The sequence below is a fragment of the Dermacentor silvarum genome, chromosome 9 (genome assembly GCF_013339745.2).
Source record: "Dermacentor silvarum isolate Dsil-2018 chromosome 9, BIME_Dsil_1.4, whole genome shotgun sequence".
NCBI classification, from domain to species: domain Eukaryota; kingdom Metazoa; phylum Arthropoda; class Arachnida; order Ixodida; family Ixodidae; genus Dermacentor; species Dermacentor silvarum.
Window position 1 is genome coordinate 22,378,080 of NC_051162.1, and position 26,445 is coordinate 22,404,524.

The 26,445-nt window shown below is 45.1% G+C and overlaps 1 protein-coding gene and 1 non-coding gene across 2 annotated transcripts in view; one reads left to right on the forward strand and one right to left on the reverse strand.

The window, feature by feature from the left end:
- The window catches only part of LOC119465154 (dipeptidyl peptidase 1), a 59,181-nt gene that overhangs the window by 13,028 nt on the left and 19,708 nt on the right, over nt 1-26,445 (forward strand). Inside the window, exons 2-5 of the mRNA XM_037725955.2 lie at nt 3,507-3,633; nt 14,030-14,188; nt 22,036-22,200; nt 25,906-26,024. Of these exons, the coding sequence (XP_037581883.1) occupies nt 3,507-3,633; nt 14,030-14,188; nt 22,036-22,200; nt 25,906-26,024 (570 nt within the window). The remainder of the gene's footprint in view (nt 1-3,506; nt 3,634-14,029; nt 14,189-22,035; nt 22,201-25,905; nt 26,025-26,445) is intronic.
- On the reverse strand, nt 7,494-7,565 carry Trnat-ugu (transfer RNA threonine (anticodon UGU)). Its single transcript has one exon. It is a non-coding gene; the product is annotated as a tRNA-Thr (tRNA).

Sequence of the window (26,445 nt, forward strand, 5' to 3'; positions counted from 1 at the left end):
TGTCTCCTCGCAAAGACAGGCATTGCAAAGAGCGTTGTCCGCCATTCCAATGAGAAACGAATAAGATGTCTGCTGGCTGCGTCGGACTATGACAGTAGTATGGCCTCTTCCTGTGTGTCATCAAGAGCTGCACGAGCGGCATTATCGGCGTCTTCGTTCCCTATGACGCCACAGTGACTTGGGATCCACTGAAATGCCACGTGGTGTCCTTTCTCATGTGATGTATGGAGTAGGTATCTAATATCAAATACGAGCTGTTCGTATTGCCCGCGACGCAGAGCTGATAGCACAGATTGTAGGGCTGCCTTGGAGTCACTGAAGATTGACCATTGTCGAAGTGGTTCGCGATTGACGAAACAAAGTGCAGCGTGAAGAGCAGCTAGTTCTGCAGATGTCGATGTCGTTGGGTGGTCAGTCCTGAAGCTGATGTTAATAGCTCTTGCTGGGACAACCACAGCACCGGACGAACACTGGAGGTTTGTGAAACCATCAATATAAATATGTACACTGTCCGCATACCTCTCGTGTAGAAGAAGAGACAGTTGTTTCAGCACAAGTGACGACAGCTCAGATTTTTTCTTGATTCCTGGTACACTGAGATGTACTGTGGGGCTAATAAGACACCAAGGGGGTATCGATGGTTTACATGCAGCGGCAAAGCCCGAGGGAAGTTTGTCGTTGTATTTGATGATAGCTTTAGAATAACGATGCTTGGCGCCTGTCTGAAGGTAGTGTTGCAAGGTGGTGATAGGGGGCACGTGCAAAATGTCTGATGCGAGTTCTCAGGGCTTCCACCGTAATGTGAGTTTGCATCGGATGGTCCCGAGCAATCGCAATAGTTGCCTCTGTTGACGTGCATCTGGGCAAACCAAGGCAAACTCTGAGTGCTTGAGCCTGTTCTGCCTGCAGAACACGAATATTTGTCTTGCAAGTGTTGTTCAGTACAGGTAGACTATATCTTAAAAAACCGAGAAAGAGAGCTCTGTAGAGTTTCAGCATTGCGTCTACTGACATCCCCCACGTCTTTCCTGTCAAGTATTGAAACAAGTGGGAAGTTGCTGTCAGGCGCCGTTTCATGTAGGCCACGTGCGGGCTCCAACAGAGGTCTCGGTCAATGATTACGCCAAGAAACCCGTGGGTTCTGACATAGGAAATGGTCCGCCCATTGATTGAGATGACATAAGGCGTCATTGGTTTGCGAGTAAATGCTACTAGTGCGCATTTTTCTGGTGATATGCTGAGACCTTGTTTACACAAGTAGCTCGCTGTCAAAGTTGCTGCTCTTTGAAGCCGCGCACGTATCTCAGAACGTGTGACTGCCGAAGTCCAGACACAGATGTCGTCTGCGTATATTGAAATCTTAATGGTACTTGGTAAGTATTCAGCGAGTCCAAGAAGAGCGAGGTTGAATAGCGTCGGGCTGAGAGCACCGCCGTGAGGAACGTCTCTGCTGGTATAGCATCACGTAGTTGGGCCATCGTCAGTTAACAAGGTATGTGCTCGTGGACAATTGTGATGCCATTGTGGCCGTCGCATTGTAGTCATTTCAGCTTCATCGTCCGACTCTCGTCGTCCTTACGACGTCGTTGTCATACAGTCGACATGCATTCGTTCTCCTGCCATCGCTGTGATGATGTCATCATTTCAGCGTCATCTGGTTTTCGTCATACCACCATCGTCACACCTTTCACGCCGACACATTGAACCAAGTTGTCTAATAGTTTGGACCACTCATAGGGGCTTATCTAACATATATTATAACCATGCATGCACGAGCACTTATATAGGTAAGTTCTTGTGGTTGTGATACCGTTGAAGTCGTTCCATCGTCATTATAAGGTCATTGTCATACCCTCGGCGATATCCCATTGTCCCCATACCGTCGTCCTGCCACTGTCTTAGTTGCGTCGTCATCATGTAGTCGTCGTCATGCATTTGTTGTGATACCGTTCTCATGGTCGTTCCATTGCCGTCATTATAACTTCGTCATCCAACTCTCGTCATGCCGTAGTCGTCAGGGTATCGTCATCACACAGTCATCATTATCCAATTGTCCTCATTCCGTCCTCGTCATACCAGCCTCCGCCATACCGCCATCGACGTTAATTCGCACTTATCACATGATATCTGCAGTCCTTCCTCGCGAAAGTGGGATGATATTAAAATGTTGCCATCTGAAGCTGCGCGCGGAGCGAATCGTATTTGGACATCGGGTGTGCAACATTGTACCGGACGTCAAAATACGAACGGTGCTTGTAAGGCTTCCGGCAAGTCCCATGTGAATTGAATTAAGAGGAAGGTATGCACTAACCTGTATAACGTAGTGCAACCCGCTTATCAGCATCGTAGCTGGTGTGCTGCCGAACTCGCTGTTTCTCATCGTCCGATTGCAGCTTTTCATGCATTTAAGTGCGCCCGCGTAGTCTGATGTCGTTGGTGGGCCATGCGTAAATGTATTGATTAATGTGACGGACATTTTGATAGTGACCTACTGGTCACCATGTTTCGATCCCTCGAAACTCTTAGAATGAAGATCATTTGTAGGCAGCCATGTAGCGCAAGAGTTGTGCGGCGCTGACTGGAATGCAAGGCCAGCGACAGAAGTAACAGAACGCGATGGAAATGATTGGTGCGTGTGTCGCGTCACGGGATATGTGCGAGAGCAGTGCGCGAGCCAGTGCACAATAGGCCAAAGAGGCAGGAATGAAATGGGCGGATAGCAGTCAACCTTTCCACTGACTGCCACTTCGTACTTCTCTATGCATACGCATCTCGCCATTCTTCTGTCGACAAACACCAAACATCGTCTTCGTCCCCGTGGTATTATTGCGTCAACATCTCACCGTGTGCATTCTCATCAACTGCTGTTAGCATTCCGGCATAGCTTCGGAATGGCGTAGAGCATAAACATGAACATTACATACCATCAAAGTTGTGACTTGTGGAGTGCATAAACATGAAAATTTAATGAGGTTACGCCTCGCCAATACCTCCTTTACTAGATGCCTGCCACGTCTTTCGTTTTCCCCATTGGAGTGGAGGTTTCCGTGGTTCAGGTTAGTCGCGGAGAGGCGGCGCTCGCTGCCTACCCTATAGGTCCTGTTGCGGAGGAAGTGACGGTTATGAGGCAGGAGCGCACGTCGATTTGCAGGATGGGCTGTAGTTTTTCTACCAATGGCTTGACGAGAGGCCGTGGGTCATGCCTCCAGGATTGCAACAGATGCAGCTAAAATCTCGGAAGCAGCACCACGCGATTTAGGTTTTGAGTTGCCGCCGCGGCTAGTGCTCGCAGCCCACCCTGGTGGATTGGAGGAAAGAAGAGAGGGGCGGGAACCAGCTTCTCGGCTCACGCGGCAGGCATCTTACTCGTACGTATCGTGTTTAGTTTTATAGGATTTGATAAACCACTCTATGAAAGCTTACTTTCGCATAGATTCTAACAGGCGTGTTGTATCTCTATATTTTTCTTAAAAGAGCGATGCTATTTTTCCTCGTCTTTATTGCAGGAAGAGGCGCCACCAAGACACGGTTGTTTCTGGAGTTCCCGAACTTGGCCACTGACGAACGTGGAAACCGAGGGACCTGGACCCTGATATATAACCAGGGATTCGAAGTTGTGATAAACTTCAGAAGGTACGAGAGCACGTGTATAACCGATTGCACCTGCAAAGCGAGCTTTATATCCTTTCCTGCTCCGCACCGGTGCTAAACTGTGGGCACCTCATATCCACAAATTCAAGACCTACACTTGATTGCGACTTGGCCGCTCCGCTACCACGCGGCGCACTGTGAGCTCTAATAACACTTGCAGTAGCTGGCGTGAACCGGCAAGTACACCGAGCGGACTGAGGCGGCGCGTTTGTGCATGACACGCTACATTTTAGTGAGCGCTTAGCCCTGCCGATGGGACGTCAATTTGCGGGATGAGCTGTAGTCTTTCTACCCTGGATACAAGGCCACTCTGGAAGGTGGACTAAGTAATGAATGAAGCATCACACCAGAAAGCAAAAGAATTAGAGCACAAGGGGGCAAGAAGTGTCCCGCAAAGAATAAATATAGAGGCCGTACAATTTGTTGCATGGGTATAGAGAAGGATCGCAATCGGAACAAATCGCTGAAACTTTAAACACAACTGAATGACGAAGCGTTTAGCGCGTACGCCTTGACCGCAACTTTGACCGCTCGATGAGATCTGGAGCAGCCACATGGTAGTGGCAATCGTTAGTATAGGAAGGGTACAATACAATGAGTGCGTCGAAGGCGGAAGCGTAGGCATTGGACGAGGTGCGAAGTCACAGATCTATGGATTAGAGGCACAGGAGATGCGAAAGAGACGTGGCTGGAAGTAGCTTACATAGGACAGCTAGTGATAGAACAAATGAAAAAGAATTGATTGGCTTTATTAGAAGCGATAATAAAGAGCTCAGAAAACCGGCCCAGGTGATATTGGTGGAGCTTGCTGGTGGAGCGTGCTCAAGGGCCTGAAGAAGATGAGAATGAGGTTCGTTGTGGCATCGCGCACCGACGCTTACGCTCAGTGAAGTGCTAACGCCTGAACTCAGCGTGTACTTCAACAGGGTATACGCCACAATGTTAGCAGGAGATATGAATGCGAGCATGGCCGATCGAGGCAGCATACCTGCCAAGTCTCCCGGATTACCGGAAGACTCCCGGATTTGGAACATTATTTCCGGTTGTACGGTTGACAGAAAAATCTCCCGGAAATTGCTGCTCTGTCCCGTTCCGGCGTCCATCGCTTTGTCAGGCGACATTGGCAAAAAAAATTCAACCTAATCTAATCCATCATCACATACATCATTTGCATCATACTGCAGGCCACACGGCTTGCAGTATGATTTAAATAAATAAAAGTAAAATAAATAATCCAGTTGGAATGTCATCGCGCAAAACATTGTTAAGAAAGAAGTAGGGAAACCCTATACCTGCGCTATTTCGTTCACCGCAGAGCCACTCCTTACGCTGACGGGGTTGTTGGGTGCCCTAGTGGTCCTAGTCTCATTAAGCTAACGAGCGAAAGCCACCTTTCGCCACAAGCAACACTAGACTCTCCATCGTTGTCCTCGGCGTCAGCCCCTCTGGCATATTGCATAGGCCTACGGTCAGTCATGGGTTTAAAAGCAAGGAGCGCTAACGCAAGAAGTATCTTCAATTATTTTGAATGTAGTGCTCAGCCGAAGTGACGCTGGGTAATTTGTTGATACCACAGAGCAATGCAGAGTGCGAGTGGTAATTTAATATAGTGAAAAATACGAGGACACAATGCCGCTCGTCCAAGACGCTGGGAAATGTCAACCTCGCAAAATGTAAAAAAAAAGGAATTTCTTACAACAATCATTATCTGTAGAATTTCTCAACACCCTTCGTGGTTGCTTAGTGGCTTTGGCATTGCGCTGCTAAGCATGACTTCGCGCGATCAAATCTCGGCCGTGGCGGCTGCATTTAATTGGGGGCGAAATGCAGAAACGCCAGTGTGCCGTCCATTGGATGCACGTTAAAGAAACCCAGGTGGTCGAAATTAAGCCGGTGTTCCCCACTACGGCGTGCATCATAATCAGATGGTGGTTGTGGGACGTAAGACCAGAGAATTAACTAATTTAAATAATTTTTGAAGGCGAAATTAGCAACAACAAAATGCTTGCTAAAGTGAGACCTTGATGTTGAAATGATCGTTTATATATGTGTAAATAAACTGGTAATGAAGTTCGGCTGGGAGTACTTGAAAATATCGACATTGAGGGTTGTTGTGTCACCGATTGACCCCTCCCCCCACCGGGTCGGACGATCTCCCGGATTTAGTTGCTCCAGAACTTGGCAGGTATGAAACAGATACGTACTGTGTCCAACGCTTCTGTAGAGCTTGATTTGTACAAGGAAACGAATTTTCTACTAGTTATCACGGAGAAAATCCGTCATGTACAGACAACGCCAGATGTGGTAATGGGAAGTCCTATGTACCCACTGCGCCCTAGCTTCAGGAATTTTTCATAGATGGTTGGACGAAACAACTCTAAATGAACAACGAAAACGTAGCTAGTGCAGTGATCATGAACATACACCCACCCTTGAAATTTGGGAGATATACCTACGTAAAGGAGGAAGCAACACGAATAGAATACAGAAAGATTGTTGAAAAGGAAATATTATATATCGCGAGAAACGAGAAAACACGAGCTCTTCCTGCAAATTTCAGGGATTACAAGGAGCTGATAGATGCCGTTCGGCTGGAGATAAGACAAAAACAGGCTAAAAACCGTTGGAGTAGAAAGAGCAAACCATGTACGGAGGTTGCGGAGCAAGGGAGTCTGCAGGAGACACAATCTGCAGGAGAGCGTAGTCAAGTGTGTGTGAAAGTGAACGCAAAAACTTGGATCACGCTTCAGCTTCGCCTTTCAAAGGGGAACGCGACATCATTCAAAGATCCATGACTTCTTCACACGCTTCCCGGCAACTGCAGCTTATGTGACCGTAATGTTTACCGGGGAACGCTGGCGGCGAACGCTATGTACTAAGTCGAGATTTCTGGTAGAATCGCGGCCTCTTGCGTGGGCCGATCCCGGAGGTAGTGAACAGCCGCGCCAAAAAAATTACATTTTGAGGTTTCGGTCATTGTTTCGCGCGTTTAATGTTTGAGTCTGAGACGATTTAAAATTAAAGGCATGCGTTGTCGGTGTTTTGTTTCATGACATTAGTTTGTAGACCGTCATTCTCGAAATTCCGAGGAATAAACGACTAGGCGTGGCTTTCACCCGGCGCTACCTCCATCTCATCAGCCGGGCGGATAGTCCCAATTGCGACGAATGCGGTATTCCTGTGAGGACAGAACATCTCTTCTGCATCTGCCCGCGATTTGATGTACAGAGGAAATTGCTGACAGACATCTTGTCGAAATGTGTCGTTGCACCATTGACTGGAAAGGTTTTATTGGAAGCTTATCCTGAACCCGGCCATGAGCCTGATAGCCTGAAGGCTCTCGACATATTTTGACATGACAGCGGACCGAACAGGAGACTTGAACCATGCAAGTTTTTCACCACCATCTTCATCCTCACAATCAATGTCTTCTCTATTCCGTATTTCTACACCCATACCCCTTCCCCTAACGCCGAGTAGCAGGTCAAAACATTGATGCAGGCCGACCGCGCAGCTTTCTTCTCATAATATATGTATATATATATATATATATATATATATATATATATATATATATATATTATAAGGGTGTTTATTAGGCGGCAAATTAGAAGGCGCTGGAGCGAATGACCCACTTCAAGGCGCTGGAGCGGACGACCCACTTCAGAGTTCCAGCGCTTCGCTACAATATATATATATATATATATATATATATATGAATCATATCATAAGAAGCCAATGAACAATGACACGAAAGACAACATAGGGAAATTACATGTACTTACTACTTGAATTAAAGAAATGCTAAATTATTGAAAATGAAAATGCATGCAAAAACAACTGTCCGCAGGTGGGGAACGATCCCACGTCTTCGCATTACAAGTGCGATGCTCTTATCGTTGAGCTACCGCGGAGCCGTTTTCCGATCCGCTTTCTGGGGTATTTATGTTTTACAACTAGAACTAACCCTGGGAGTGTTAGCCAGCGCCACCACTCACAAACCATGGCGGTGGATGTGAAACATCCTTTCAGCCGCAGGCGTCACGAGCACGTGATATTTTTGGGTGATGACAACTGGTCAATAAAACCGCATATTCTACCTGAAGGCATCAATGTTGCCGGATTTGAGCCCTCGTTATGTAATGAACGAGAAGAAAGGAAGCCGAGGGGCACGATTATTATTATTTATATCATAAGAATTCAACAAACAATGACACCAAGGACAACATAGGGGAAATTACTTGTACTTACTAATTGAATTAAAAATTATAAATTATTGGAAATGAAAATTGATGAAAAAACAACTGTCCGCAGGTGAGGAACGATCCCACGTATTCGCATTACGCGTGCGATGCTCTTGCCATTGAGCTACCGCGGAGCCGTCGCTGAACTGTCGAAACTAATCAACAAGAAGAAAGTAAGGGATATCCGAAAATATAACGTGGAAAAGATTGAGGAAGCAGTAAAATATGGACGCAGTATGAAATCAGTGAGAAGAAAACTTGGCATAGGACAAGCCAAATGTATGCACTGAAAGATAAGCACGGTACTATCAGCAGCAATTTCGATGACATAGTCAAAGCAGCGGAAGAATTTTATACCGACCTGTATGGTTCCCAGAACAGCCAAGCTACTTTCATTCGAAGTAGTAATGAACAGGATACATAGGCTTCTTCTATAACTAGTGATGAAGTTAGAAGGGCCTTGAAAGACATGATCAAGCGAAAATCTGCTGGAGAAGATGGAATAACAGTCGATTTAATCAAAGATAGAGGACATATTATGCTGGAAAAGGTTGCGGCCCTTTATACGCAATGCCTCACGACTTCAAGTTTACCAGCAAACTGGAAGAACGCCAACATTATACTCGTCCCTAAGAAGAGAGATGTTAAAGAATTGAAGAATTATAGACCCATTGTCTTGCTTTCAGTACTGTATAAAATATTTACCAAGATCATTTCCAATAGAGTCAGGGTAACACTTGACTTCAGCCAACCAAGAGAACAGGCAGGCTTCAGGAAGGGATATTCTACGATGGATAATATCCATGTCGTCAATCAGGTAAGAGAGAAATCTGCGGAGTACAATCAAGGAAGGAAGCAAGAGACAGGCAGAAGGAAGGGAGGTTAACCAGAATAACGTCCGGTTCGCTACCGTTCACCGGGGATAGGAAAAGGGAACACAAAGATGACAGGGAGGGAGAGGAGTACACTCAACATCTTTATATGGCCTTCATAGATTATGAAAAAGCATTTGATTCACTAGAGATACCAGCAGTCATAAAGGCATTGCGTAATCAAGGAATGAAGGAGGCATACGTGAATAGCTTGGCAAATATCTACAAGGATTACGGAGCGGCCTTGGTACTCCGCAAGAAAAGTGGAAAGTTACCTGTAAAAAAAAAAAGGTCAGGCAAGGAGACACTATCTCTCCATTGCTATTCACTGCATGCTTAGAAGTGTTCAAGCTCTTGGACGGGGAAGGCTTAGGAGTGAAGATCAACAGCGAATATCTCAGCAACCTTCGGTTTGCAGATGACATTGTCCTATTCATTAACAAATGGGACGAATTGCAGCAAATGATTGATGACCTTAACCGAGAAAGTGTAAGAGTGGGGTTGAAGAATATTAATATGCAGAAAACAAACATAGTGTTCAATACACTGCAAGGGAACAAGAATTCAGGATCCCCATTCTGGCTCTAGAGTCTGTAAAGGAGTACGTTTATCTAGGTCAATTACTCACAGGGGACCCTGATCATGAGAAATAAATTTACAGAAGAATAAAATGGGGTTTCGACAACGTGTGATTTACGCCACCAGATATGCCTATATATTGTCTGTTTCTTTCAATAAAACATCAGTTGTTAGTAAGCGCTCGTCCATGTCTTTTCTTGAAATCTCTACGAAAACAGAAAAATCCTGTTATAAATAACCTCTATTCATTACTCTGCAATATGTATGCTTCTAATCAACACGTTGTAATATGTTGGGTGCCTGGGCACAGGTATATAGAGGGTAACGAGCTTGCCGACAAAATGGCAACTTCCATAGCAACAAAACCTAGCAATTTTTCCATACCCGTTCCTGCCACAGACTTAAAGCCATTTCTACGCAAAAAACTCAGAAACTATTGGCAAAACTTATGGGATGAACAAACACTGAACAAACTCCATGTAATTAAGCCCCTTTTGGGCAACTGGCCATCATTAACAAAGTCACGACACACTGAAGTTCTCTTTTGCCGCCTTAGAATAGGACATACATATGGTACACATTCATATATTTTAACTGGTGCTGAACCTCCCCTCTGTGGCAGATGTGGGGAAAGGCTGACCGTACTTCACGTCTTACTGGAGTGTCGGGAAGCCGAAACAGAGAGAAGGAAACATTTCCCTGTAGCATACCACTATCATATCCCTCTTCATCCTACGATGTTTATTGGTGAAGAACCTCTTTTTAACGCCAAAGCAGTTCTCCGTTTCTTGAACGATGTTGTACTACACGTTATTAGCCCAATAAGTTCATAGCGCATCCTCTCTCCAGAGGATGCTGCTGTGATAGTTTATTTTTATAGCACGTGCCTTCAGGCCCTTGTGTTTCAAGGGCTTTGTTTAGGCAATTGTGTTTCTGGCCAATTCTTGCATCTGTTATATTTTGTAAATCGTATCATTCTCCCTCAATGCATTCTTCATTTTCATAGCACACCTCATTAGCCATTGCCATGATCTTAATACATGTATGTTTTACGCACTTTACAGCGACTATTTTAGGCCTCTTTACAGCCACGTCTCATCTATTTCTCAGAATTCATCGCTCCACTGCAAACTCACAAACACTGGCATGGCGCTCTTTGGCCATACTTGGCCCTTGCGCCATTAAACACCATACATCATCATCATGTCTTTTCTTGTGTCGTCTGTTTGGCGCTTTAAATATTTCACTAACATAAAGAGACAGGAAGAGAGCGGTGTGGATCAGAGAACAAACGGGAATTGCCGATATTGTAGTTGACATTAAGCGGAAAAAACGGAGCCGGGCAGGCCATGTAATGCGTAGGATGGATAACTGGTGGACCAGAGTTAGAGAACGGATACCAAGAGAAGGAAAGCGCAGTCGCGGAAGGCAGAAAACTAGGTGGGGTGATGAAGTTAGGAAATTTTCAGGCGGTAGTGCACCAAGTTGGGCTAGTTGGTTGAAGTTCATATTAAAAAAGATTTTAACTGCGCTATGAACAGGGACAAAGGAGGACGACAGGAGGACGAAAAAGACAACACGTTCTGCGCACGTGTTGTCTTTTTCGTCCTCCTTTGTCCCTGTTCATAGCGCAGTTAAAATCTTTTTAATATGAAATTTGCAGCCGCAAGTTTTGGCATCAGCTGGCGCAAGACAGGGGTAATTGGAGATCGCAAGGAAGAAGCCTTCGTCCTGGAGTGGGCATAAATATAGACTGATGCTGATGATATCTCCGAGGAATAACTTTGTCAAGAATGTAAGACAAGGTACGACCAACTTTAGTGATAGAATGGTGTGGCAATATAATGCGCATATACCGCATGTCATTTAGCACGGCGTGGCATATCCATATACTAAATATACACGGGCTGATTATCTCTGACGGTAAAAGCGGCTGGACACCGGACGCCGACGCCAACACCATATTTTCTGCGACAGGGAGCCCTTAACCCTGTCGCGTTAAAAAGATGACATTACACGAAGAGGCACTGCATGCGAAAGGGGTGGTGTGTTAGCTGTAGCTAGTGGAGCAGAAGTAGAAAAAAGTACAAGTGAACGTTGGGCACGTGACATTTGCAAAAGAGGCGATCGGATGAGTCCGCGTAACTGTGGGGGATATTTACTGTTTTGAGAGGAACGCCTTCGGCGTCTCTGCGCGACTACAGCGATGCCGTTGGCTCTCTCAGAACGTGTCCGAGCGTATAGTGTTCTGTCTAATAAAGCGAAGCATTGTCTGCTTACTTTTCTGGGTTTCGCTTGGCAGCTGGGAGCTGTTGGGTAGGCGGCGCTCTACTAGATCATAATATGGGTGAAGTGGTAAGAACAACACTGGGCATTGGGACATCGTTCAGGTGAAACCCCTTATACACGACGTATAATGACGCTCGTAGTGCTGAGTGGGAATCTGTAACCACGAAAAAACGTCTTATAAAAGAGACGCCGATTGAAATCTATTCTGCGCAGAAAACGGCGTATAAAGACGTTAAACGCATCCCAAAATGTCGTTTAACACATTCATTGACATCAGGATATTTTCAAGACCTGAAATTAACGTCAAAAATTTTTTTGAAGTCGACGCTGTTCGTTGTCAGCCGTTTCTTGAATGGTTTCACCTAGTGCGTCTAGATTTGATTCACTAAGGAAGCCTAACACGCGAAGCTCGCGCAGCAAGTATACATTATCGATATGTCCGGATGACCACTGCATGACACGCAAACACATGACCCAAGGTAAAAGGGCTGATTGTTAACCGGGGCGTGCATTGATCATCCGACAACGCTGTCGTTACCGCCGTTATCGCTCTCAACAATTGTTTCCTTATGCAGGCACAATTTCACCACTAACTTCTGTCTTTGACTTCTTTGATGTCTGCCTACATGTTCGGATTTCACTCCTATGTCACAATATCTGCCTTCATAGCGAGGATTCCCAAAATAGGCGAGCTCGGGGATACACGCCAAATGCCCACTTCTTCTAAGAAGAATGTCCACGCGACGTATAGCCATCAATGCCAGATAAAAAGAGGCCTAGCTGTTATCATTGTACTTCGAGCAAACCATGTCGTGAACACAGTGGCCTTACCGAGTGTTATCAGCCTTTATTTTTAGACGTCCTCAGGAGACTGCAGATGTCGCATTGTCTGAGCTGTCAGCTATCAGTCGGACTAAGCACTCGTAATATTCAAACGAAGCTGAGCCCTTTCGGAGATCACAATATTTTCGAAATGTTCACGTACACGAATCAATTGCTGTCCGTGTCTTTCTTCCTTTTTTGTACACGTCGCTTAAGTGTTCTAGTTCCAGTGTCTGCGAACTCCCTGTTTAAGCCTACAGAGCTTTCATAATACACAGGCGATCTCAATCGCTATTAGGATAAGTTGTTATACATTATCAATGGAGTTGACAAGCGCAAACCGCAACGGGCAGAAAAGAAGGGACGGGGCTCGCTGCGCGTTCCTTCTCTCTTGTGCCATTTCACTGATCAATTTCTTTGTAGTTAACGCAAAAACAAAGGTAATTTATCGCTGAATCTTATCTCATTTAACTTAGGTGAGAAAAAGCGACAGTACGTTCATCGCTTACGAACGTTGCGATAGAATGTGGCCGGACGTGGTGTAAGCCGAGTGCCGTTACTTCGATTGCTGCTGCTAAGAGTTTCTTGACGCAAAGCTTTTGAAGCATATTCGTGCTCGCCTCCTATACTTGAATCGGCTCGACGCGAACACCATGCGCTGTTTGCGACTCGGACACAACCGCGTCAGCACTATGTCCTTGAAACTCCAACACATTTCGTGTTCCTATTCTAAAGCGGTCTGTTTCCAAATTTTGCAGTTTAATATTATCACGAAATGCAATTTACATCTATATAAATAATTTTCATTTCGCACTCAACACTTGTCTAGGGGACACAACCCATACCAGCCAAGTTGGTATACATTCAACCGGCAGCTATAAAACATACGAACTATGAAAAAGAGAGCAACATTACCGCGCACACAAATTGAAATATTCGTAAATCAAATGTAGACATGTAGATATATAGCGCATAAACAAAATAAGTATGTAAATGTAAATTTACAAGCTATAAACCTATACAGATTTAACTCTGCCTGTTTTCAGCTTTTTCTTTGTGGAACGCATTAAATTCCATTTGAAAACTTTAGTGTCTCGGAACTTACAACAATATTGAACATATTTCTGTTCGCTTATGTTTAACCCCATCCTCATTTCTTATTTTGCTAACCTTGCTTTCTTTTTTCTTTCTTTAAGTCTTTGCTAAACCAGTCCTTTCATGTATATTACTTGCCCACGAGGATCCGCTTCCTTGTTCTTATTAATGCTTGTGTATTTATGATATACATTCTTTATCCATAGTCTTTATTATTTATACTTGTAAGCGCCTCATAATACTTGACTTTTTATGTCTTTAACATGTATTCGAAGTTAATAATTCCGCATGAAATTGAGCCCCCTACCGTCCCTTATGAGATGCCTTGGAGCCCTTAATGTGAAAATAAATGAAAATAACTGAAATGAAGTAAAATTTAAATTGATATCTGAATTATGAAAAGCCGAGAAATGCATGCGCGATGAAGTGCCTCTCCTAGTGGGCGGACTCGAACCGGGGTTCAATCCTTTTCTGCAGGTACTTTGCCTTCTCAAACTACAGCCAGAGCGAGAGCTTCTGCAGCAGCACCAAGGCGGGATGGGCGCACGACATTCTCGGTCACAACTGGGCCTGCTTCGAAGGACGTCGGGACGGGAGCGTCCAGCAGGGAAAGCCGCTGCAGGCTGAGCCACTCAGGTAAGTACTGCAGTTCCACTGAGAGAATACTACTTTGAGCAGAGAGGCATGCGATGGCACAGGAAGGGACGACGATCGGGTCAAACGACTATATCGTATTCGCCGATAGCTTGCTAGTCGAATGAAAGCTCTTCGCGCATCTTCTTGTATGAATTTTTCTGAATTAATGCCTTGATTTTTAAAGAGTGGTTACCACCTTTAGGTAGCAACGGCTGCTCTTCGTCGCATGACAAACAAACTGAAATCGCAAAACTGTGTCAAGAAACACTTAACGCTGTCAATGAATATGAACAGAAAGTTTCGAACATGAGTCCAGGAAGCTACAGAAGATAAACATGTACACTTGCATGATTCAATGAAAATATATTTGTATTTTCTGACAAACCTTAAAAGCCACAAGCGCTTTTCTCTGGAACCTCACTGTTGACCATGCACTCAATATTCACGTCTTCAGGGAGAACGGTCGTTTATCTAATAGCGATAAATACGCCCGCAGAGCTCGCCTTGCAGTCTCAAGTCTTGAGCATTCGATAAGGAGGTGGTGCAAACCTTCGTCGGCGTGGCTGCAAGAGAATTGCGCATGTTGTTTTATTTATTCATTCATTGAAAGAAAATCGGAGCTCTTAGCAACAAATGCATCATCTGCTTCTCCGCAAGCATCACTTGTACGAGCAGGCGAGGACGATAATGATAAGAGTATTTTCATTGACACGGGTTGGAAGCATCAACGACCAAGGAAGCCCTTTTAACCTTTCTATTGCGTCCAAATATTCAATCTACACTCAAAGCTACATTATTCAAGATAGCGTTCGCATCACTTCACGCTTACCCTTCCATTGAGCTCCCCCCTTTTGCAGCCCTCTGGTCTTCACCGCCCCCACGCAATTTGCCTTTCTCCTCAAGACCCAAAGCCCCGGACCGGCCTTATTTATCGCTGAATCAACACTCTGACGTTCTAACAGAACAAGCTCACTACTTCCAAGCACTCTACACGAGTCGTCATCTGAGCAGTTTTTCTCTTCTAAAAGCAAACTGCTACGAAACGTTGGACCCCGTAAAAGGCAATTGAGATATAGAGGATCCACCGTGCAAGATTTTCCGTTTGAGATACGAGTCAAAACGCCCCTGAAAAGTCGCAAGAAACGCCTGTGTTCTTTGTGCCGAATGTGACAAAAAATGTCGCAGTTTCGCCCGAAAGGCGAAGCATCAATTGCGACAGCAAATTGGTAGAGAGCTATTCGGAGTAGGGATAGTGGAGTAGTTTTATCGACCGCATAAACTTGGACACATTCGCTTTCTAACTGAATTTACAAGCGTGGTGTCATCGCTCACAAGCAAACATGAATAGATCACACTGAATGACCGCAGACAACGACTGTCAAAACGCTGGCGCGGCCGCTGCAGCGGGCGAGGAATCGTGCGGTCTATCGCTTCAACGGAAACTGAGCGGCGAGTGGACAGCGCATAAAGGTCAGAGCCGTGGTGGAGATAAAGAGACGGTGCGGGCGACGGCCACCACAGCCAGTGCAAGCGTATTTGTTGGCAGAGTAGAAGCTGCTCCCCCCGTCCCTCCCGCGCTGCCTCCCCGCGTTTTTTTTTTTTTTTTTGCTTTCGCGTGGGAGATTGCGTTGCCAGTTCTCCTTGCGCTGGGTTGCAGGATAAGCATTTGGTGCCGTAGCACAGCGTCGCCCCGCCTCCCTCCCCCCTATACCCCCACGGCCTTTTGGGCGACAATCGCGTTTGCTTTCCGCCGTGCGTTGGCTCTCCGTGATAGCGCGCGTCCCCCGCACGCTTTAACTCGCGCATACGGCGCGCGGCGACGATTTTATCGCCCTTGGAATCTATACGGAACCTCACGGCGACGACGACGGCGACGCCGACGGCAGAAATCCTGTTGAAGTGTCCATATAATTGCTATCGCAATAAAACGCAAAATAAAACAGAAAAAAATGGCTGTGGCTTAAGTCAGTTATGCCTGGGTGTGCGTAGCGAGAGGTACCGTTAATGTTATTGTTTAGCTTGATGTTTCATTCCGTCGTTGATCCGCGGCCCTTGCACGAGATGCCGAACTAGACGACGAACCATGCTCATCTTAATGCACTCGCCTGGCCGCTTCGTACTTACGACGCTTCTCGACGCGTGCGGCTCGTTCTTCCTCCCTCTCATCGGCTCGCTGTCTCCTTTTGGATTCGTTCCGACGACGAAGCCTGGCTTCTTTCAGTCTCTCCGACTCACTTTCCATATCTCCCGACGAATCCCACCAAGCCACCCCTTCTGTATATACGATGCAACGCCGGCTCCTCCGGCGACGCAACGCCGGCCACTCCGGCAACGCGCAAACACCGGCAAACGCCGCGGCGGTTGCTAGGCAATGGCTCAGCTCGCGGTGCGGCCACCGGCCACAGCGAAACGACGAGAATGCGGCCAATGTAGCTGTCGCTACCATAAACTCCTCTATTGCAGCTCGCCGGAAGTGATGCGTGACCCAGAACGGCTCTTCGGCATGACCTCCAAGACTAGGTGGTGCTCGCGACTGCCCGCAGCACGCTGAAAAATCTAGGAGGCGACGTGCTGGCACTTACGTCACAGCCACTAACCACCAGGCACACGCGTTATCTGCTTAGTGCTGTGTAGAGGCTGCTAGTGATGTATATATATGGCAGTATATATAACGAGGTAGTGCAGCTCCCTGCACTGCCTCGTTTGTATTCATTACATGCAACCGCTGTGCTGGTAAAGGCTCTCTGATTACTCTCCTACACTTGCATTGTTCGTGTAGCTTTTCTTCTCTTGCTTAAATTTATATTTTTCTTATCTTTTTGTATTTGGTCATATTTTATTATGACAGAATGTCCAAATACAATATCTTCACCTTTGCGCCCCCTTTTTCTGCATACTCTGTTTTAAAAATTCCTTTTTATTGAACTCGAATAGGCTCGACAGAATAAAAAAATACATAATTTATTTGACATACGGGAAATTAAATATACTGCACTAAGTACTGAATCCGAGCTAGTTGGTAAAGCAACATCTTTAATCAAAACAGCGTTAAAGACACGACGCCCCGCGTGGCAGACAGAGCGCAGTGTGCCGATTTGCCACTCACCGTCTCTCGTCTTCTGCGCTGTTTCGATCAAAGAAGTTAAGCGTTTTGTTTTTGAACAGTGTCATTTATTTACTCTTATCATCATCATCAGCCTATATTTATGTCCACTGCAGGACGAACCCCTCTCCCTGTCATCTCCAATTACCCCTGTCTTGCACTGGCTGATTCCAACTTGCGCCGGCAAATTTCCTAACTTCATCACCTCAACTAGTTTTCTGCCGTCCTCGACTGCGCTTCCCTTCTCTTGGTATCCATTCTGTAACTCTAATGGTCCACCGGTTATCCATCCTACGCATTGCCTGGCCTGCCCAGCTCCATTTTTTCCTCTCAATGTCAACTAGAATACCCGTTATCTCCGTTTGTTCGCTGATCCACACCGCTCTCTTCCTCTCTCTTAACGTTAGGCCTAACATTTTTCGTTCCATCCCTCTTTGTGCGGTCCTGAATTTGTTCACGAGCTTCTTTGTTAACCTCCAAGTTTCTGCCCCATACGTTAGCACCGGTAGAATGCAATGATTGCACACTTTTCTTTACAACGACAGTGGTAATCTCTCAGTCAGGATTTGGCAATGCCTGCCGTATGAACTCCAACCCAATTTTATTCTTCTGTAAATTTTTTTCTAATGATCAGGGTCCCCTATCAGTAATTGACCTAGATAGACATACTCCTTTACAGACTCTAGAGGCTGACTGGCGATTCTGAAGTCTTGTTCCCTTGCCAGGCTAATAAACATTATCTTTGTCTTCTGAATATTAATCTTCAACCCCACTCTTACACTTTCTCGGTTAGGGTCCTCAATCATTTGCTGTAATTCGTCCCTAATTACACATATAAAATACGACAAATTTTATAATCTTGGTATAACATCACGACAGTAATACAGAGGTTGTGGTTATTGCTCTACCGGCGACAAAGTTCAGTTAAACTTGACAAAAGTTGACTAATGATCTTGCGCGTCTCGACTGCCAACCATTGTAGGCGGACGTGATTTACGTCCTTGGTGTGGTTAGATCTAGTTTTCAGGTCATTTAGGCCTTACTTTACTTTTTGAAAAGAGCGGGTCTGGACTGTAGGCATTGACAAGACTCACCAATTATATGTTTTGCATATTGCTTCTGTCGTCGTCGTCACCTATCATGCTCGTTTCCCCTCTTCCCGTTACACCCTGGGCAGAGTACATAGCTGGCTAGAGAAATGTAGTACCTAAGGACGACCTCTCTATATAAACTACATCGGAACTAGTGCAAGTAAAGCTAGTATTTACTTCCTGTGTGTAGCCATTTGCGGTACTTGAACTAGCTTTACTTGCACTAGCTCCGATGTAATTGATATGTTTGAGTGTTCCTTCTGTAAGAAGCAATATATCGATGAAACGGGACAATCAATGAACATCAGACTAAACGGACATCACGCGGACACAGCTAAAAAGCTTCCCAAAGCCGTCGCCGAACATTTCAACCAATCAGGTCATAACCTTGATGAACTGAAACTCTAAATACTAGAGTAAAATTTTCGTTCTGCGCGAGACAGAAAATATAGAGAATCGTGCCTCATTCATAAGTTCAAGACAGTGAAACCAATAGGCATGAACGCTTCAAAGGGAGCGTTAGAATGTATTCGCCATGCTAAATTGAAAAGTATAGGCAACAGCACTCATTGTTCATTGAGTTGCTTAGTTTTTCTCTTTTGTGCGTTATTCGATTGTCAATAATATTCCAACCTCCCTCTGCTTTCACTCAATCCTTTCGTTCTTTTATCTATATATCCACGCCCCCCCCCCCCCACGTTTTACTTTTTGTTTGTGTGCCCGAACACCATTTTTGTGCTGCTACTTTTACTCTCCCTGTCAGACGCGATAGCTCCCTGACCTCCAGCGGAGCAGACACCCCCCCCCCCCCTCTACCACATGTCGTCCAGACCCCTTCCATGTACACAGAAACCTTCCATGACACGTCAACCTGCTAACACACGGCGCTACCTCAAACTCCTCCACCGACTATCAGTAAGGCATTATATTTCTTTTCAATTCGACACCCTCGCCGTAATAACAGTAGATTGAATCAAAGATGGAGGAGATATGCTTGAAAAGCTTGCGGCCCTTTATGCGCAATGCCTCACAACTTCAAGTGTACCAGAGAGCTGGAAGAACGCCAACATTATACTTATCCATAAGAAGGGAGACGTTAAAGAATTGAACAATTACAGACCCATTAGCTTTCTTTCAGTATTGTATAAAATATTCACCAAGATAATTTCCAATAGAATCAGGGCAACACTTGACTTCAGCCAACCAAGAGAACAGGCTGGCTTGAGGAAGCGATATTCTACGATGGACCATATCCATGTCATCAATCAGGTAATCGAGAAATCTGCGGAGTACAATCAACCTTTCTATATGGCTTTTATAGATTATGAAAAGGCATTCGATTCAATAGAGATACCAGTAGCCATTGAGGCATTGCGTAATCAAGGAGTAGAGGAGGCATACGTGAATATCTTAGCAAATATCTGCAAGGATTCCACAGCTACCTTGGTTCTCCACAAGAAAAGTAGAAAGATACCTATCAAGAAAGGGGTCAGGCAAGGAGACACAATCTCTCCAATTCTATTCACTGCATGCTTAGAAGAAGTATTCAAGCTCTTAGACTGGGAAGGATTAGGAGTGAGGATCGACGGCGAATATCTCAGCAACCTTCGGTTTGCAGATGACATTGTCCTATTGAGCAACAATGGAGACGAATTACAACAAATGATTGAGGACCTTAATCGATAAAGTGTACGAATTGGGTTGAAGATGAATATGCAGAAGACAAAGATAATGTTCAATAGCCTGGTAAGGGAACAAGAATTCAGGATCGCCAGTCAGCCTCTAGAGTCTGTAAAGGAGTATGTTTATCTAGGTCAATTACTCACAGGGGACCCTGATCATGAGAAAGAAATTTAGAGAAGAATAAAATTGGGTTGGAGTGCATACGGCAGGCATTGCCAAATCCTGACTGGGAGCTTACCACTGTCGTTGAAAAGAAAAGTGTACAATCATTGCATTCTACCGGTGCTAACATACGTGGCAGAAACTTGGAGGTTAACAAAGAAGCTCGACAACAAGTTAAGGACCGCACAAAGAGCGATGGAAAGAAAATTCTTAGGAGTAGCGTTAAGAGACAGGAAGAGAGCGGTGTGCATCAGAGAACAAACGAGGGTAGACGATATTCTACTTGACATTAAGCGGAAAAAATGGAGCTGGGCAGGCCATGTAATGCGTAGGATGGATAACCGGTGGACCATTAGGGTTACAGAATGGATACCAAGAGAAGAGAAGCGCAGTCGAGGACGGCAGAAAGTCAGGTGGGATGATGAAGTTAGGAAATTCGCAGGCGCAAGTTGGAATACGCTAGCGCAAGACAGGGGTAATTGGAGATCGCAGGGAGAGGCCTTCGTCCTGCAGTGGACATAAATATAGGCTGATGACGATGATGATGACCCTCGCCTCTAACACACTCTCGCTCGTTACCTCACCCACCCGCCTGACCTTCTCTCCCCTTTAGAAGAACCCAACCTATATATACTGTGCCGAGGAGAGCATATGTCGCCTTGAAGAAGACAAGTCCACTTGTCGAAACGTTGGCTCCTGCTCTCACCTTGTTCTCGTGTTACTCAAGTGGGACCTAGGTAACCTCGCTGCAACAAATATGCGCCTTCGAGCGCACATTTGTTTTATGAAATCGTTCACCTTCCTCCTCGAGTATTGGCAATTTTACTGGGTCGGTTTACCTGCGACTACAGCGTGCGGATTCAGCGTGCCGACATTATTATACGGAACAGGGTCAATCCCAGAGATGGTGTAATGAAAACAGGGTCGGTCCCATGAAAAGGAATTATAGGGGATGTGGTGAGCAGGTTATGAAGGAGTAAGAACCCGCCGTGGTGGCGTAGTGGCGATGGCGTTATTGCACTACTAAGACGGAGGGCGCCCAGCCAAGGCGGTCACATTTCGGAGGCATTTCGAATCGCATTTCAATGCAGAAACGTCCGTGTACCGTGCATTGGGTGCACGTTAAAGAACACCAAGTAGGCCAAATTAACCCGGAGTCCACCACTGCGACGTGCCTCAAGTAGTGGTTTTGGTACGTAAAATCCCAGAATTCATTTTTGTTGTTTGTGTGAAGGAGTGAGAGAAGAATGTGGTAAAGTCGGGCGAGGGAAGGTTGCATGGTGAAACTGAAGAACAACGGAACTCGACTGAATTTCAAAGAAGCTAACGCTGTCTGGCAATCATACCGGTTGTTTCTATTTGAATTTAACTGTCAGTAAAGCTGCGACTGACACACATGTGCGCAACGCGCACATATTTATCCGTTTCTTTTATTTTGTATTATGTTTAACCACATTGCGCAGTAAACAAACGAAAATTTATCGGTGTTATTTTCGCTGACACGATAGCGTGTGTTTAAAGCAATGGACAACATATGTGCGCGACACTTATTTTTGATAGAGACTTCAGCAAAGACAAAGTCGATGTCCTACACCCATTCATCTTCAATAGCACTACTTTTAACAAGGAGAAGTGACACAACACAGGACAATTCATCTACTGTCTTGTGTTCTTTGGCTTGTCCCTTGCAGAAGGGGTGCTGTTGAAGATGGACCGATGCCAACATGCCCGATTTGCAATCTTAATACTACGTCATGTACACCTACACGGCTGACGTGCTTCATTTCCTTCTTGTGCCTGCTTTATAGGCGTGGGGTAGGCGACACCGTGGACCCCTTCAACAGCGAGGAGTTCGTGGCGCTCATCAACAAGGCGCAGAGCTCATGGACGGCCAAGGTGCACGAGCCGTTCCGGGGGAAGACCCTCAACGAGATGATGAGCATCCGCGGGGGTCACCGCAACAGGAACTTCAGGTGACGTCACGGCCCAGATGAGCTGCAGGGAAGTTGTAGAACATTGAGGGGCCTATAAACGAAGCATCGTGCCACTGCTTTCGGATCCGTGCACCTTGTACCAGTGCCGGTGACTTGTTGTCGGACAAGGTCGCCATGTTGTAGCTCTGCCCACTTCATATTTAGCAAAAGGTCGCTTTGTGATGATGACGACTTGTTTCTTAATTTCTCCATTTTATTATTTCTTTATTTTTATTGTTCCTCGGCGTCTTCCTTGTTATTTTTAACGATAGCTTTATCCTTGCAGTGACGAGTCAACTGTCCCGTTGGGAAACAGCAATGCCGTAAGAACAAAGTCTAACGTAAATGCAAAGGTCAGCGCTTCCACCAGCGTAGTTTCCACTCGCCGAAAATTTGCGAATTAGCGGCTCTTACAGGTGACTTCTACGATCCGAGAAGCAGTTAGTATGGTGTCTGATGCTGTTGTATTAAGCACTGAGTGGCCAGCAAAAATTCACAGAAAAGGCTACTAAGACATCAAAGTAGAAAAAAAATCATCGAAAAAAGAAAGAGGCAAAGTTGCTAAGATTACGAAACCTCGATAAATTTAGCGACTTCCTTTTAACACTACATACTTTTCAACACTAACTTGTACACACCGCATGGCAGCACAAGACCGCAATGACTATTCCTTCATATACAGCAACTCTAGCAGGGACAGTCGGTGGTGCGTGTCTCGTTGCCGCAGCTGCGGCTTTGGAGTATCACTACTCGTTGAATGGGCTTGTTGACTCATACTGGTCACACGGAGTAAGCGAAGCCAAACAATATGAAGAAACCACGGGACAGGAAAGGGCGACACTTGCAACTAAGTATCTTCCGAACAGGCATTCACCCGCTTTTAAAGGAAAGCAACATCCCGCGTAAACACACTTGCGCACCGAAATCATAACATACCGGGTGTTCAAAATTAAGCTTTACGCAATTTTAGAAATCGCCTGTGGCAGGTAGCATAATTCTTATCATTGAGCTGGGTTATTCGAAGAGGTGGACATTAGTAGCACGAGAAATCGAAACACATATTCAACTAATAACAAAAATTGACTACTCAACTTCTTTGGTAATTACTCTAAGACACAAATTGCAATATACGAATTGTAGCCGCTGAGTTTGCGCGACGCATCCACTTGAAATGAATTTCCAGGATGACACCAGTTTCGAAATGTTATATCGCAAAGTGTGGGACGAAATACATGGGCCTTCCAGTTACTCTTGTGCTTCAATGTAGAAAACGTCATTTTGGTAAAAAATAAGTAGAACAGCGCATTGTTACGGCAAGTTTGATGGTGCATATCTCAAAACTGGTGTCATTCGGGAAATTCATTCCAAGTGGATACGCCCGACAAGCTCACCAGCTACAATGCGTAAATTGCGATATGTGTCGTAAAGTAATTAACTGAGAAGTTCACTACTCAATTTTTTTTGATTCGTTGAATATAGAATATGTGTTTCGATTTCTCGTGCTACTAATGTCCGTCTCATCGAATTACCCAGTTCAATGATAAGAATTATGCTACCTGCCACAGGAATTTCTAAAGATTTCGTAAAACTTAAAAATAAACACCCTGTATAACATCATCATCATCATTATCATCATCATCAGCCTATATTTTATGTCCACTGCAGGACGAAGGCCTCTCCCTGCGATCTCCACTTACCCCTGTCTTGCGCTAGCGTATTCCAACTTGCGCCTGCAAATTTCCTAACTTCATCATCCCATCTGGTTTTCTGCCGACCTCGACTGCGCTTCCCTTCTCTTGGTATCCATTCTGTAACCCTAATGGTCCACCGGTTATCCATCCTACGCATTACATGGCCTGCCCCTGTATAACAAAAGGCATCAAATCGCCAAAATGCATGCTTACTCTATAGCATAACATGTAATACCTATTATTTGGAGGTGCGCAGGGCCACAAACGTATTTTGCTGATACAATACTTCGTGGTTCTTTTTGCTGTAGTACGCTTCTGTTGAAGAAACGCTAAAATGAAAACTAAGTTCAGCTGCACTAGTAAATTACGCTTTTACAGTGCCAAAACAACCACACGTATGCCATGAAATGAGACTTGATCAGTCAGAAAAGACACAAAAGCAGACGACTGTTATTGGAGTCACTACGCTGTAACATTCCCGTACCAGCTCGCTGTGAGGTTATGAATTTTCATGGTCTTTTAGTGGTAAATATGGATTCCCTTTATTCTAATACTCGAAGACTCATTCAAAAGAACTTCCTCCTGGCTTAGTTGGTTCGTGCTGAGTGACATAATTGCCGCCAAAAGGGCACACCCTAAAGGTAAACACACAGTGACGACACACTGAAAGACACAGTGACAACACAGGCCACACTCCCAACTGATTTGTTTCAGGCGCAACTAACTAACAAGGTGTCAGTGATGCCTTCTGCTTATGTGCTTTTCTGTATATTTATTCCAGGGTTGCGTCTAAAATAAATCAGTTGGTAGTGTCACCTGTGTCGTCGTGTGCGTGTTTCTTTTACCTTTTGTGTGTGTGTGTCTTTTCTGAGGCAATTATGTCACTCAAGCACTGAACTTAGCCAGTTTCGAGACCCCTTACTAGGCGCAATGGCCCAAATACAAAAACAAAGACGTTGAAATTCATGATGTTACATTAACGTAACGGGGCTGGGTTTTCGGCGCAAAATAAAGAAATTATTCGAGGTTCGTAAAAACAGTAACATTTATAGGTGCCTAAATTAGGTGGCTATCGCTACGGGCTTGCCCGCAATTTCATAAGGAAAAGCCGGGGAGTAAGTACAACCGGATATTGACACGGCTTTAGATTTAGTGGGTTAAGCGTCGTTAACTGAAGAGGAAGCTTTAGCTGGGTAGCGCCCATCTAAATGCGTGAGATCTGAGAAATTGATTTCTCAGCGACCATTGCATCGATCATGATGAGCTGTTTCATTTAAACGACAAAGATTATATCTTGTGAATATAGAAAGCATATATTTTATATCGGCGTCAGCTGCTGTGTTAAAACATTTCTCGGAAAACTCAATATTAAACAAAACACATCTATAGAATCTTCAACTTTGTAATTCGGCAATAAAACAGATATCACAATTTTTTCACTGCACATAATAATACATCTCAATAATACATCGGACAGAATTAATATCACACACTGCTCTGAAATGTACCAGCAATCTGTGGGTAGGGCCTCTTGCGAAACCCTCGCATACATTGTAAGAACTTCACTTTAGTTGCAAGTTTTTTATATAAAATGATTGAGATGCTCGAACAGATGCAGCGACATCTGTATTTAATGCAGAGTTACGGAGGGTCTCCTACCGCAGTTACCAAGCATAGTGTTTATTTCAATAAAGTGGTCTCCCTTAACTCTCTCTCTCTCCCTATCTCAATCTTATTACTCTTATCAACTTTTATTTTTTTAATTCCAGGCCCTAATTCGTAATTCTGATTTCAACACTCAGAAAAATTGATATTTTCTCTGTAATGCAAAATATCTCATTCCATTCGATCCAGCAGTAATATCATTTCTGCGTTTCGAATAAGTTATTTGAACAGGCGGCATTGCAGTTAATTGGGGACGAGCTACAACTTGCTGAGAATATAGTACAGATCCTTGATGGGACCTGCAAAATACGAGCTCGCATCGGAGATGATGTGTGGTTTTTTTCTTCAGAAACCCGCCACCAGCACCAGTGACCGAAGAGCAGCGGAAGCTAGCCAGTACTCTTCCGGAGAAATTCGATTGGAGGAACGTCAGTGGTGTCAACTACGTGTCACCGATCCGCAATCAGGGTTCGTTCAAGTCTTGCACTGTGAATAGATAACAGCGCTTTGTGCCATTGTTCAAAAAAAAGCTGCACTACGCTGCACACGCTAGCACAACGCGAAAGACGAAGCACGTAACTGACACACTAATACAACGCGCAAGACAAAGCACGTAACTGAATCGTCACCGAGTCAAATCAGCGCGTACAGCGCGTCGTAATTGCAGCCTCCGCGATCAACTTCAGAAACATTTTCAGAGCTAATTGCGGAGGCCACGCTCCGCTGTGCTGAGTACGGTGAACGCCACCTAGGTGGCGTTGGTAGTGCTTCTTGATGCCAGCGTCCCTTCGAATGCTGGCATCGAGGCGTCGTAGTGCTGATATAGTGCCTAGAATATACTTACTAGTGTGCCGACCGCCGGGCGTTTCCAATGGGAGACGCTGGCACC